At 44.2% G+C, this 14,565-nt stretch overlaps 1 protein-coding gene across 1 annotated transcript; it reads left to right on the top strand.

Annotated features, from left to right (window-relative positions):
- Positions 1-5,345: 5,345 nt before the first annotated feature.
- LOC134470223 (collagen alpha-1(I) chain-like) lies at positions 5,346-11,555 on the top strand. The gene is made up of 4 exons (XM_063224251.1): positions 5,346-5,645; positions 6,831-6,902; positions 7,438-7,509; positions 11,484-11,555. The coding sequence occupies exons 1-4, from the start codon at positions 5,607-5,609 to the stop codon at positions 11,553-11,555; spliced, it is 255 nt and encodes an 84-aa protein (XP_063080321.1). The 5' UTR covers positions 5,346-5,606.
- Positions 11,556-14,565: the final 3,010 nt, after the last annotated feature.

The raw sequence follows: 14,565 nt of genomic DNA, 5'->3' as shown, positions 1-14,565 counted from the left end.
CACAGCTCAGCTGTGCTTGACTTCAATCATAGAACTAATACAGTAGAATGGCCCATCAGCTTCTGGGCATGCGTCTGTACCGCCGCCATTTTGGAACAGGGTTCATAGCGTCTGGTTCAGTTATATCTGTACGACGTAGTAGTAGTAGTTCATTCATAAAGATGCCGGATTTTTGTGCCGCTTATGGTTGCAGTAAAGAACGGACGAACGAATCTAAAGAAGGAGGAATAACATTTCACAGGTAATGTGTTATTTTATGATTTTGAACGTTATCGATACGAAATGTCTGCGACAAACAACGGCCTGTTGCGTTTGCCTTGAGTAAATGTAACGCCTCCTAGAGCTATAATGTCAGTTTGTTTACTGAGGTTAAGCAACGGCAGTTTAACTGTAGGGCACTAAATGTAGGCTACTTTTAAGTGATGCTGTAAGCTTAACGCTAGATTGCAGGAGTACAATTTCAGTTACGGAGGAAAATCAACTAAGTTAGTGTAGTTGCCCCCTGCCCCTCTGGTTTGTGAAGGGTGCTAGATGTGGGTAACCCTTTCACATCTCACTCACCTCTTCTTCCAGTAGAAGAGAGCATGCTGGTTCTCCATTCATCTCTGGGATGTTTCCCATAGAGATTCGTCCAAGCCTTAGTCTCTCCTTTTGCTTCGTCACTGGACACCCTTGCCTTGGCCTCGTGGCGAAGAATCAACCCTGTAAGGAAGAAATAGGGAGCTGTCATGGGACCAAGTAACTTCAACCTCAACACCAAAGGAGAAACACACATGCACAGTACACACGCACACACACACACACATGCACACACACACAACTTAAATTTTCAAGATACCGACTCTCCCTTTCCATGGCCCACACTGCTCCAGGGACTGTAACCAATACCCTGTACTTACAAAGAAACTTGTAAGTCGCCTTGGATAAAAGCGTCAGCTAAGTGTAATGTAATGTAACAACCAATACCCTGTATTTACAAAGAAACTTGTAAGTCGCCTTGGATAAAAGCGTCAGCTAAGTGTAATGTAATGTAACAGTTTAGACGGTGTAACAGCCCCTCCTACCACATGAATGACCTGCCTCAAATTCAAAAACCTTTGCTATGATAATACATTTTTGTTTTATTGGAATATATTGGTCATTTAAATGGAATGTGTGAAAATAAATGCTAAAACACTATAATACTGCCTGTAGTGTAATGCACTGTAATGGCAAAATGGTTGTGTTAGTCTGGTGTAGATTCTGAAATGTGATAACATTTGTTACAGAACAGTTGTGTTTACAATCTTAGCTAATAAAGATGTTTTGATGTGTAACAGAACTACATCAGATTTGTAGGCCTTTTTGTCATTTATTTTTTATACATGTTTGCACAATAGGTTTAAATAAGATGAGATGTACTCTATCATGTTGTCTCTGCTGAGTAAAGTTATATTAAACAGTTCATCGAACACCTCCCCTTGAGCCCTCATACATGTATTGAAAGCCTGATATGTAAGTCACACAACATACACTTGGAGTTCTATGTGTTAAGTAGGCCTAAGCTTTCCTCAATTTCTGTTACGAATAAGTAATTGCATTGTAGCCTACGTTGGTTTTGTAATTGTAATCCGGTAGGCCTACTTTTCCCTATATTACGGTAGGCCCAGTGACAGTACATACAAGGCCTAATGAGTTTAGGCTAGGCATACGTTCACCTGTAGAATGGCCATAATGTAACGAATGAAGAAACATAATGTAACGTGAATGAAGAAACTAATGCTTTATTGTTACTGCAATCTGGTGTATACATTGTAAATATTCCGTCCACGCACACAGGTAGGCCTACTTCTCTATCTTGCTTGTGAAAAGTCCATGTTTTATTTTCCTCAAGGTAACGTTTTCGAGCTATGCGCTGTGGTAGGCTACAGACTGTCGTTAATAAGAAAAAAGGCTAAATCAGTTGTGAGCATAAATGTAGGCTATGTTGACACAAATAGCTTATCTATCTATTTTCCAGGGTAAGTAAATGCTTAACATTTTGTAACGAACCAGGATTAAACAAAAACAAAAACCTCCGGTAGTCAAATATGTCAATTTATGCGGATTTAATCCCGCATGTTGGCTTGGTTCCGATAGACGTTCATTCATTTCAAAGCAGCGCTCCGCGGCGCTTCCCATGTTCCAAGATGGCGGCCTGTCTGACGCAAGCGTTCCTATTGACCGCTCCATTCATGGGCCATTCTATTGTATTATTTCTATGGACTTCAATAATTTGGAAATACTGTGCTAGCGCGTGACGCTGGGAACCTGTCAGGGGGAGCTGGTAAGCACTTGTGGTTTTATTTTACTTCGTGGTAGAACTGGTCATTTGTGGCAAGACGTAAAGTGTCATTTAAACCGCATTTGTCTCACAACAGTGTATGTTAGTGTTGGACAGTTTTCTTCCTTTGTTTCCCACTCTTTGTAACGTTGTAGGCCTACGTTTAATGGCCGGGCACAAGTTGGCGTGATGCCTACTAATTAGGCTACTAATTGTGTGTAGAGTTGTAATGGTCTACCGTTGGTTGCAGCCAAGGCTTGTAGGTTTGGCAATTGGGTTTAGGGCGCAATAGTAGGATTGCTTATGGTCAAATAAATTAATTTGGATGTTTGGAAGTCAGAGGCGTACGTGCTCAGTCCCTTTAGAAAGATGAAAAAAAGTAGGCCTATTCTTGTGGGTACTCTTTGGTTCAAGGTTCAATGTCAAAAAAGTTGCTTGAAAAGAGAAAACACCTTTTCTTCACCAAGGCACTCCAAAAAGTATAATAGGTAGTTAAAAATGTCTTTATTATTATGACATGTCCATTAAGAACTTTTAAAATTGCCCACGCGTAGCTGCAGTTGAGCCTTCTTCAGGGCATAACTTAGTGATAGCCTTGGGGAAGAAAAGTTTTGTTTTCTCTTTTCAAGCAAATTAATTTGGATATTTAATGTGAATGCTCATTTTATTGACACATAATTCACAAAGGTTGGACCTAAATCAAACAAAACTGAACAAAAAATCCAAGCAAACCCGTCAACTTGACATCTAAGCTATATTATTTGGTCAAATGCAATGTAGGCTATCAGCATATTACATAACGTCCTACCCGAAGCAACTCGATATTGACAAAATTTTGACTAGAAGTCCAGAAGGTCCCTTTATTGCAATCGAGCCATAGGCTATTGGAAGCATTATGTTTGGGAATGAACCTACATGTATTTTTTTGTAGGTGGACTAAAGAATTTGCTCTAATAAGAAAGAACCTCGTTATCAACATAGCCTATTAAGCCTATGCCATAATAGCCTACTCCATGTAACTTTATCGATGCAATTTTATTTAGGCCTAACTGTTATTCTAACAGTTAGCAGTGTGTCATTGCTTTAGGCCTACTGGTAGCCTAGTTCAGTTATTGAAAATGAGTCATATTAGAACCATGGTGTTTGAGATTTAAAGTAATGTTTTTGTATGTGGACCAAATATATTAAACTAATAAAAACCACCCTCTTGCATGTTGCCACTGACCTCAGCTCTAGTGCACCAGTAGGCTATATGCACAACCCAAATCCCGCCCATCCAGGCCGACACGGTGTGAAACTAGTGACTCCTGGCACAGGTGGCATTTTGTTTCAAATGGTTTCAAATTGCTTTGTTTGTACTGCAGGGTAGCCTGGAGCTTACGTTCTCTGTACGAGTTGTGTAGTCGAAAGGTTGTGTGCCAGCAGTGCGGAAACGAGAGGATAGGCCTACATCCATATAACCCTTCATTCTGAGCGCTGCTGTAATTTCACCTGGTTGACCTCATGTTTTCAGATGTGTCCTATTATCTCTATAAGGCGGTCTGTCGGTCCGTCTGAAATGCTGTCTTAAAATTGGAATTCCCTCCTGTGTCCACAAGACGGCAATGCATAGGCAGACGCATCTTTGTCCACCTGTTGGACTTGTCTTGTAGTGACTTGTAGTGACCATTAAGCCCCATGCAACGTGGCTTGGGAGTTTTTACTTGGTGTAGGCTACCCGCAGTAGCGCGGAAAGTGTCTGGATTGTCGTGACGTATGCCTGTGTGTGTGTGGTTTATTTAATTCTTTTATTTTGTGTTTATATGTTTAAAGGTTTTACACCTATTCTGGTCTACTGTTCTACAATTCCTCCATCTGTTACTACTACCACTACTTCAAAACATCAACACCACTGACGTCAAGGAAAAAGACAAGACGAGGGGAATCCTGTGTCCGTGTACAGTGCTTCAGTGTGGAAACCCAGTGCTTACATACACTTGACAGTGGAACAACTTCTACAGTGAATAACCGCCAGAGTGGAAAACCGATGCACCATTGGAAACCGCCGACTGCCAATGCATCACCGCTGCACCGATGGGTCGCAGTGGACCACCGTCTAAAGAGTGCATCACGTCGCTGACCAGTGAACAGCCTTCTGCTGCCGGTGACCAAGACTCAAAGACTCCACTCACACCACAACCCAACAGAGAGAAGACGCTTCACCTGGGGGCCTGGAGGATAAAGCTTGAAGAAAAGAGGGGGAAAAAACAAGCTCTAGGAAAAAAACAGGCCAAAAAAATCTTCTGCCTCCCACTTAAAAAAAAAAGAAAACAAAACCTGGAAAAAAGGTTCAGAAGGTTCTGCCTCCCCCTTCATATCCTCTCTTGACATTTAGGATCCTTTTAGCCGCTCTCCATGTCTAGAAACTGTCCCGATCCGCTGCCTTGGACTGCTGAAGTGCCTTTCGTCCAATAGATCTTGGACTGCTGCTACTGTGGGTGGGGGAGTTCTGGACTTGGACTGTGCGTTGTCTCGGACTGCAATTGGGTGTTGTGCCTTCAGTCGACTTTGAGTATGAGTACTGCAGTGAATGTTTTCCTCTGCATCCTAGTGACACTGTCTCTTGCTTGTAACACAGGGTCTTTTACTGGCTTTGTTGACCACTGAAGGAACTGTGCACCGTTGTGCTTTCAAATAGGTCTTCAGGACTAGCCTGATGATGTCTGCAATGTTCAGAGAACCTGGATCACCAATGTCAGTCAGTAGAGTAGAGTAGAGTAGAGTAGAGAAGAGTAGTAGAGGCTTGGCTTAAGTTAGTGGTTCTGGGCGGCGGAGGCATTGTCATGCGCAGGGCCTGTCCTGATGCCTGGCTGGAGGTTCCCGCGGTGCGGTCCGGTCCACGGTTCCTTCGGCTACCTTGGGGTGGGTGGACAACCAGGTCAGTGGAATGCCTTGCTGCGCAGGTGGGAGGTGGTCTCGCTGTGCGGAGGAGGGCATTCACTGCAGTACTCGTCCGGGCTCAGCGGGGGGCAAGGCACCCGGTTGCAGTCTGGGGGTGGCGCGTGGGCCGGCTCCGGGCTCCACTGCCAACAGTGGCAGCGGTCCAAGAACTGTTGAACGAAGGGTGCTTCGGTCGTCTGGGAAGGCTGGTTAGGGTAGTTTCATGGACATGGAAACCGGCTGAGGGATTCCTGAGTGTCGGGAGGGGAACGGGGGCAGTGCCACGCCTGGCCTCAGGGGAGGTGGGACAACCAGGACCTCACCAGACCCACAGACAGGGTTGGCTGCAGCAGCATACGCATGTACACCAGACCTCAGAAGGGAGATGGGAAAGCCATTATCTCCTGGATGCACAGGAGAGAGGGTGGGTACACAACATGCTGCAAGACCCAGTTTACACATAATATTTATATTTTTGGAATACATTCGTCTTTTTTGCACGTGAACAGAGCTTCAATTTCCTAAAATAGATTTTTAGAGTTTAAGTGGAGATTTCTAAGGTACACCTGTCAGTAGGGTGTTTCATTTGATCGACATGCTGTGTTTATATGTAAAGAGATAAAATAAATATTCGCTTTTAAAAATATCTGTACATGTACATGTAATCAAGGCCTGAAACATGTGAAAAACATACACTACTGGTCAAAAGTTTGGGGTCACCTTCATTTTTCCAGTTATTTGTTTGCAATTCAAGTCGCAAACATCTTTTAAATAGCTTGTAATTGTATAATGGAAAGTACTGAACAGCCACAGGTGAAAAAAGGTTTGATTACCCATAAAATTGGTTAAACTGGACAGAAATCTAACCAAGCTTTTTCACCCATTTATTACATAGAAATACGTGTTTTAGTCCATTTTTCTACAGACATATCTTTAGTCAAAAGTTAGTGATACATTTTGGTCTATTCTATGCATTGTCTATACAAGTAAATCCATTAAACATTTACTTTTTCCAATATCAAATTGCTTATTTATTGCATGCATTAATTTCAGGAAACAATAACTCTATACACTGATTTTATACCAGAACTGAAATTGAAAAGGAAAAAGCTTAACTGTCAGAAAGAAGCATTGTGGGTGGAAAGTGTGGTGACCCCAAACTTTTGACCGGTAGTGTACATCCACATAAAACCAGCCTGAATGCTGGACTAATGCATACACTCAAAACAAGCAGTAAATTCTGCAACACCAGGGCTTTCATCAATCTTTTATTATTTTGATGGCCCTTAATCAGACCTTATATGAAATTAAGCCTTGGTGCTGTGGATTTATTGCATACATTTATTTGAATATACTGTACAACATCTTCCTGTGGAAGTCTGACTTGTCACTAATGGGAAAAAAAACCCTACACCATGTGGATTTTCACCTTCTAGTGAATTTGCCATCTATTTTTTTCCAATACCATTCTAGTACTTCTCGATGCCATTTAGTGTTTCATGCCATTGTCAGTCCTTGTGTGATGTCATCTGCTGCACACTGTTCATGTATTGTGTGTGTGTGTGTGTGCTTGCTTTCTTTTCTTTCTTTCTTTCTTTCTCTGTAACAGGGACTTCAGGGCTTCGTCGGGAGTGTAGGCAACACTGGACCACAGGAGCCAGGCGAATCACCAGGCCCTGCAGTCAGTATACACACATTCGTACACACACACACACACACACACACACACACACACACACACACACACTACAGTGTAATTCATCAGTCCCTGCTTGTCACACATTACTCACACATGTACAGTACATTCACACCCACATACATGATGTTGACCTGGAATAAACATAGAGCGAGGCCCATCTGTTAAACTTGAATGCCCTGACTTTTACATAATAATGGTCATTGGTCATGGTTATCTCCTGAGTTTTCCTTCCCATCAAAATCCTCAATATCTGTGTGTTTGGACAATATTCCCTTTGAACCGAAGAGCAGGGCATGACAAAATAAGCTGAGAAACTTTTCTTCACCAAGGCACTCCAAAAAATGTCTTTATTTGAATGCCATGTCTACTGAGGACCTTTTAAATTGCCCATGTGTAGCGGCAAGAAGGCCCAATAGGCAATTGTTAGCAATATTTTGAAGTCTCTGTGACGAGATTTTCCTTTTAACTAACTTTGGAGATTTTTATTTTGTCCAATTAATCCCCATCTCGCCCCCAGGGTGATCGAGGGCCTAAAGGCGCACAGGGAGCCAAAGGGGTCGAAGGAGAAGAGGGACCCGCAGGACAACAGGTAAGGATGGCCATTTTTGTTTGTCCATCGGCACGTTCGTGATGGTGTATGGCGCATGCTGTGCAAATCTGTGCAACGCACATGTGTGCTGTAAAATTACAATGCATTCTGGTAAGAAATTTTGAATACATTGAATGCATTGTGATTGCACAGTGCACATGGGATTTGTGTAACATCACAAATGGGGCCAGTGATAACTGGATGCAGCCATTTTGTTTGTGTCAGTCTGATTGTCTTGAGTTGGTCCTGTGTGTGTGTGTGTGTGTGTGTGTGTGTGTGTGTGTGTGTGTGTGTGTGTGTGTGTGTGTGTGTGTGTGTGTTTGTTCGAAGGAGAGCCAGGAGAGAGGGTAAACGGTGGATTCCCAGACGCTCAAGGACCCAGTGGACAGAGGGTGAGCTAGAGTAACCCCCCCCCCTCCCCCCCAATACATACAATGTAATGAAGACTGAATTTGGGTTCCCTTCTCTCCCTGGGTACGTGGCTGACCCCCTGTCGACTTCCCTGAGAAAACCAGCAATTTCAACACAATTTCTCTGCACAACCCCTGTCATCAACTAAAACAAACATCTGACTTCTGCCCTAGAGAACAAGGGGTTTGCCAACAAGTACTTTGTATTTAATTGAGGTAATAAGTATTTGACCCCTCTAGCCAAAGACGACAAATTAATTCAAATGTATTGTGTGAAGTTATTTTCCAGATTTTGTTTTTGATATTCTGTCTCTCTGTGTTAGAATACATCTACGATTAAAGTTATCTGATCATGTCAAACCAACAACACCAGAAAGGGATCAAATACTTATTAGTCTCACTGTATAAAGGGGGCCCACAGGGAGTCAGATGTTTGTTTTACACAAACCTGTTAATAATATATAAAGGGGGTCTACTAGAGCTGGTTGAACATGCAGAATTTTGTGCTCCACCCCTGTACATAAGCATACACTACATATACCTTCAGACAAGAATTTCCTTTACTGTCATTTAGCTGGATTTCGGTAGCAGTCTACCAACCTGCTCTCACCCTTGAAATGTAAAAAAAGGTAAGCACAAGGAGTTCTTTTTTCCGAGAGTAGAGCAGAGCAGTTATTTCAGGGTTCTGTATTCATCAGTGCTGCCTGTGCTCACTGGCACACTGATGTAGGGCTTTCAGGCTGACCAGAACGGAGGTTGTGCTGGTGCCTGCACCAGTTACGTTCGGCACCAAAGTGCTTATCTGTGAACCTCCCATCATGTTCATACCGGGCTCTGAACAATTTCCGCACGTGACTGTGTTACCCGGATGAACCTGCTGACGGCCACACTGTCGTCACGGTTCACGGAGAAAAACCTAGGGCCTTATTTATAACGGGTGCGTACTCACAAAAGACTGCGCACGCCAAGTTCACCGCAAGGTTTGGTATTTATAGAAAAAGAACTTGGCGGTAAACATGCGCAGCTCCACGCAAAGTTTGACCCATGCGTAGGCACTAAACAAAAGACCAAACGCGGAAAGCGCGACCTCGGGAGGTAGCTGGAAGAACGACCCGAAATTGGTTGAAGAAAAAAAAATCAAAGGTCACGTGTCACGATAGCCACTTTAACATTAGTTAATCCAGTTCGCAACGAAAACACGGTTGTTTGTTGTTTGGTAATGGTGGAAAATAATAAATAGGCCTAGGCCCTACCTGGCCTATCCATAGCCACATTCATGTTTTGTAAGGAAGCAATAGACGCTTCAAATTTTACGTTTAGGATAGGCCTACGTTACATTTGGAAATGCCCTACATTTTATTAACAATAACCACTGACCTTTCCAGTATCAGGCTATGATCGTATCGGTCGGCTATAAAGTGTTCCGAGTCTGCAAGGAATTACGTCAACATTTAAGCCAGTTGCAGAATCATCTGCTCGAGTCCCAAGTGCATCTGTAATGGTTGATTTTCTCAGCCATACAGGCAAGCGTACAGCCAAGTGCCATACAAATGGACAGCTTCGTTTCTCTTGTTGCATGTCATTTCTTTTCCATACGGTTATTCGTCATCAAAGAAGCAGAGGTGTGCATTTGACAGCTGGCCTTATACACTGATAATGCACGTTTATAATACACACATTTAATAAATACAGACTAGAAAATGCCCATATGTCATGCTGTCTGTGGATATGTCGATCGACAGTTGGGGCGTCGCTTTGAACTGAAAGCAGACAGCTGCGCGCAGTGACCAACGGCAATTGTTGAAAAAAGTTTAAACCCGGTGCATATGAGGTGCGATGAGAGAGCGAATAGATTTTCTACCGGTGAATTTCACATGGGGACATGCCATGTGAGATGTTTCCTTGACGCAGCTATTTTTTTCCTTTGTTCACAACTCAATTAGGCCGTGGCAGGTTCATGACCATGCCATCCTTATTTTTTTAATTTTTTTTTTACTTCTGGTAGGCCTATAGTGTAATTTTTGCGAATATAACCATCCACATGCTGCAATTCGAGGGATTATTTTTGTACGACTTCCCAAACTTAACCGCTCCACTTTGCCCAACGTTCTCTAGGCCTATCTAATAAAACTGTTTGCTCCACATGTGGTAAATAGGCTATTTCGTCTGCTTTGCCTTTCCGCACGCCGTCCACAGATATAAATATTCATTTTGGGCGTTTCACTGAATATTCATAGATAATTATGGGTGTGTCCACAGGTGCGCACATTTGCCGCAACTTCAAAGTCAGTTGGGATTTATAAAGGGAAATCGACGTGGAACGTGCGTGCGCCATGCTTTATAAATCTGAATATTTTCTTGCGCACGCACATCCTGAGTTTCGTGCGTGCGCCATCTTTTGGCGCATTTCTTCCGCAAAGTTTTATAAATGAGGCCCCTAGTATTTTGCGGTTCGTATTGCGAACCAACTTTCCGGTTCGCGAACTGTAATATCTGTGGCGGGAACACAACGGCCGGTTCGCGATTAGGTGCGGGAATGGGCTCCAGCACGGTTCTCAGTCGGCCTGAACGCGCTAATGGAGGCAGAACCCTGAAACGCCTACTACTCTGCTCTCAGAAAAAACCTTGACCTTACTGTCTTTCAGTGTGCGAATCTGCTCTCCCCTAAATATCCAGACTGCAACAGTATCCTCACTTCAAGTTTACAAGTTTATTTATTTAAAAAGGGACGGCATATATTACCAGCATTTAAACAAAAATGCTAAATACACAAGATTATAGCCATGAGGCTAATTTCCATTTTTTGTCCCTTGGCAGGTTTGATGTCCCTTAAAAAAACAAGGTTAAAACAAGACTAAAAATACAGTTATAGTACACAGTTGTAAAATTATAGTGTCAAAGATATTTAACACATTTTAAAAATAAATAATACAAAATACAATTACAAGATACAATACACAAATGAGTTAAAGAACAGCTGCCAGTACTAGTAGCCTAGCTATGTGAAATTATGTTGACAGCATTGACAATCCAGTAACCACAATTTTAACTGTTTACTGAATGAGTTTACTGTTGGCAGTTCTCTAATTATACTGGGAATTGTGTTCCAGGTGTGAGAGACTCTGTAAGAGAAAACAGCCTGACTAAAAGCGCTCTTTCTAAATGGAACAGAGCAATCACCCCTGGAATTGGCTCTGGTAGCCCTATTTATACTTTTTGTAATAAATATCTGTAGAGGAGGAGGGGCCAGGCCATGAAGAATTTTATATAGTAAAACTGACCTGAAGAAGGCCGACCTTCTTCGTGACCTGAAGAAGGCCGACAGGCCGAAACGTTGTCACATTAAAAACTGTTTATTTAACTTGTGAGTGTGCGGCACCTCTCTCCTTCTACAATTGTATTTTCTGGTTGCCAGCACCTCTGTTTCTGGTGTGCGTTTTGCACCTCCACTCATATAGTAAAACTGAATCATTATATTTAATATAGTTATCCCAGTCCAACAGACTGCTTCCTCACTTGTGTTTACATTAAAGCTGATACTCCACTCTGAACACTTTGTTTTAGATGTTCTACACTGGAGCTGGAATGAACCCTGTCAGATCCTTCGGCCTGCTACGTTCAAGAGGAACTTCATGAACCACTGGGTAAGAAAAATATATACAAATTATGCATAAAAAAACATGCTCATAGTCTTGCATTGTTTGTAAACTACTTTCAATTCAGATATAATAGATGTAATAGTGTTGTATTGTTTTGGTCTTTTATAGAATGCGCAATGCACTGCATGTATTTCTCAGCTGCTCACATGTAACTATAATATGGTTTCTGTTCTTCCCTCCTCGTGCCTGCGCCCGTCCGTGCGTCCGTGCCTGTGTGCGTCCGTGTCTCCGTCCAGCCGGCTGTGTATGCGTCCGTCTCTGCATCCGTGCCTACGTCTGGCCGGCTGTGCGTCCGTCTGTGCCCACGTCCGTGCCTCCGTCTGTGCCCACGTCCGTGCCCACGTCCGTGCCCACGTCCGTGCCCACGTCCGTGCCCACGTCCGTGCCCACGTCCGTGCCTCCGTCTGGCCGGCTGTGCATCCGTCCATGCGTCAGTCGGTCTGTGCGTCCGTGCCTACATCTGGCCAGCCGTGCGTCCGTCTGTGCGTCCGTGGCACCGTCTGGCCGGCCGTGCGTCCGTCTGTGCGTCCGTGCCACCGTCTGGCCGGCCGTGCGTCCGTCTGTGCCTCCGTGCCACCGTCTGGCCGGCCGTGCGTCCATCTGTGCGTCCGTGCCATCGTCTGGCTGGTCGTGCGTCCGTCTGTGCCTCCGTGCCACCGTCTGGCCGGCCGTGCGTCCGTCTGTGCGTCCGTCTGTGCGTCCGTGCCACCGTCTGGCCGGCCGTGCGTCCGTCTGTGCGTCCGTGCCACCGTCTGGCCGGCCGTGTGTCCGTCTGTGCGTCCGTCTGTGCCCACGTCCGTGCCGGCGGCTGTGCGGGCGTCCGTCCGTCCGTGCGTCAGTCCGTGTCTACGTCTGGCCGGACGTGCGTCCGTCTGTGCGTCCGTGCCACCGTCTGGCTGGCCGTGTGTCCGTCTGTGCGTCCGTGCCTACGTTTGGCCGGACGTGCTTCCGTCTGTGCCCACGTCCCTGCCGCCGGCTGTGCGGGCGTCCGTCCGTCCGTCCGTCCGTGCGTCAGTCCGTGTCTACGTCTGGCCGGACGTGCATCTGTCCGTGCCTCCGGCCGGCCAGCTGTCCGTCCGTGTGTGTGTGCTCACATCCGTGTGTGCATGGGTGCGTCTGTCTGTCCATTCGTCCGTCCGTCTGTGCATCAGTTCGTACCTACGTCCCGGCCAGGCCCATGTCTGTGCGTCTGTGCATCCGTGCGTCTGTCAGTTTGTTTGCCCGCAAAAACAAAAGAACAGTATGGGGTCTACCAAAAAATTTAGTGATTTTTGAGTGTGTGTGTGTGTGTGTGTGTCTGTATTTGGTCTCCTATAGAATTGACTTAAGATACTGCTGATGGTGTTCAAAGCATTAAATAGTCTTCCTCCCTGTTACATCTCTGATATGCTCTCTTTTTATGCCCCTGCCCGAGCTCTCAGATCCGCTGATGCCACGCTGCTAAGGATTCCTACCCTTCCACCAAAGAAAATTGGTGAAGCCGCCTTCGATATGTACGCGCCCAAGAGATAGAACTCTGCCTCTTGACATCAGAGACACTACCTCCATCAACTCGCACAACTTTTTACTCTCGCCTATTCTTAGCTGCTCAGGCCCTACAGGCTCCACATGTCGTGCCCTGATGTGCAAAATCTGTAGTCATCTCTCTTCCTTTTAATCCGTGCGTGATTACAAAGTGTGTGTGTGTGTGTGTGTATGATTACACAGCGTGTGTGTGTGATTACAAAGTGTGCGGCTGTGTGTGATTACAAAGCGTGTGTGTGCACGCGTGTGTGTGTGTGTGTGGGGGGGGGGTGTTAATATGTGATTTGAAGTGTTGGGGGGACACTGAAATAGTTTTTTGTATTTTTTTTCCTGTCTTTATCCTTTTTTCCTGTATCCTTTTATTGTCTATTATTGTACGTTACATTTTGCTTTTGTTAAAAGATGGAAAAATTAAGGTAATGAAAAGAAATGGAAGGAAAAGTAAGAAATTATTGGTCCCCCATAAGGGGGGTGGTGGTTTGGGTTTATAAAAAAAAGTGTGTGTGTGTACGTGCGTGCGATTACAAAGCGTGTGTGTGCACGCGTGTGTGTGTGTGTGTGTGTGTGTGGGGGGGGGGGGGGGTGTTAATATGTGATTTGAAGTGTTGGGGGGACACTGAAATTGTTTTTTTTATTTTTTTTCCTGTCTTTATCCTTTTTTCCTGTATCCTTTTATTGTCTATTATTGTACGTTACATTTTGAAAGATGGAAAAATTAAGGTAATGAAAAGAAATGGAAGGAAAAGTAAAAAATTATTGGTCCCCCATAAGGGGGGGTGGTGGTTTGGGTATATAAAAAAAAGTGTGTGTGTATGTGCGTGCGATTACAAAGCGTGTGTGTGTGATTACAAAGCGTGTGTGTGTGTGAGCGAGAGAGGGATTACAAAGTGTGTGTGTGTGTGTGTGAGTGTGCGTGACTGATTACAAAGCGCGAATGTGTTGCCGTCATGCAGATGATCATTTTTCTTATTTATTTTTATTTTACACTTCTACACGTCATCCCCCAAGCTGTATTATTTGCTATGATATTAACCCCTCCTTGCATCTGCACTTGTTGTTCTGTATATATCCTGTGCTCTTTGTATTTGCTATGATGTGATGTTGGCTATGATTGTCTTCTTTGAAAGCCGCTTTGGTTATAAAGCGTCTGCCAAATGCAATGTAATGTAAAGGTATATTAATAGACAAATCATCTGATCTGCCTTTTCTGTACCACAATAAAAGGAAAATAAACACCATCACACAAATTTGCCTATGGCAGATGTTAATTTTTCTTGTTTATTTTTATTACACGCGTGTGTGTGTGTGTGTGTGTGTGTGTGTGCCCCCCCCCCTCATTTTTTTTTTACAATGAGGACACTCCACTGACACCCTGTCATATTTCACTTGTCAAAAGTAGGCTTATCATGCACTTCAAGCTGTCCAAAAGCGGTGCCAATTTAGCATACTCTGTGCTGCATGTG

Source organism: Engraulis encrasicolus, chromosome 19, assembly GCF_034702125.1.
Source record: "Engraulis encrasicolus isolate BLACKSEA-1 chromosome 19, IST_EnEncr_1.0, whole genome shotgun sequence".
NCBI lineage: Eukaryota > Metazoa > Chordata > Actinopteri > Clupeiformes > Engraulidae > Engraulis > Engraulis encrasicolus.
The sequence above is the reverse complement of the archived record's forward strand: the minus strand, read 5'-3'. Positions and strand labels throughout refer to the sequence as shown.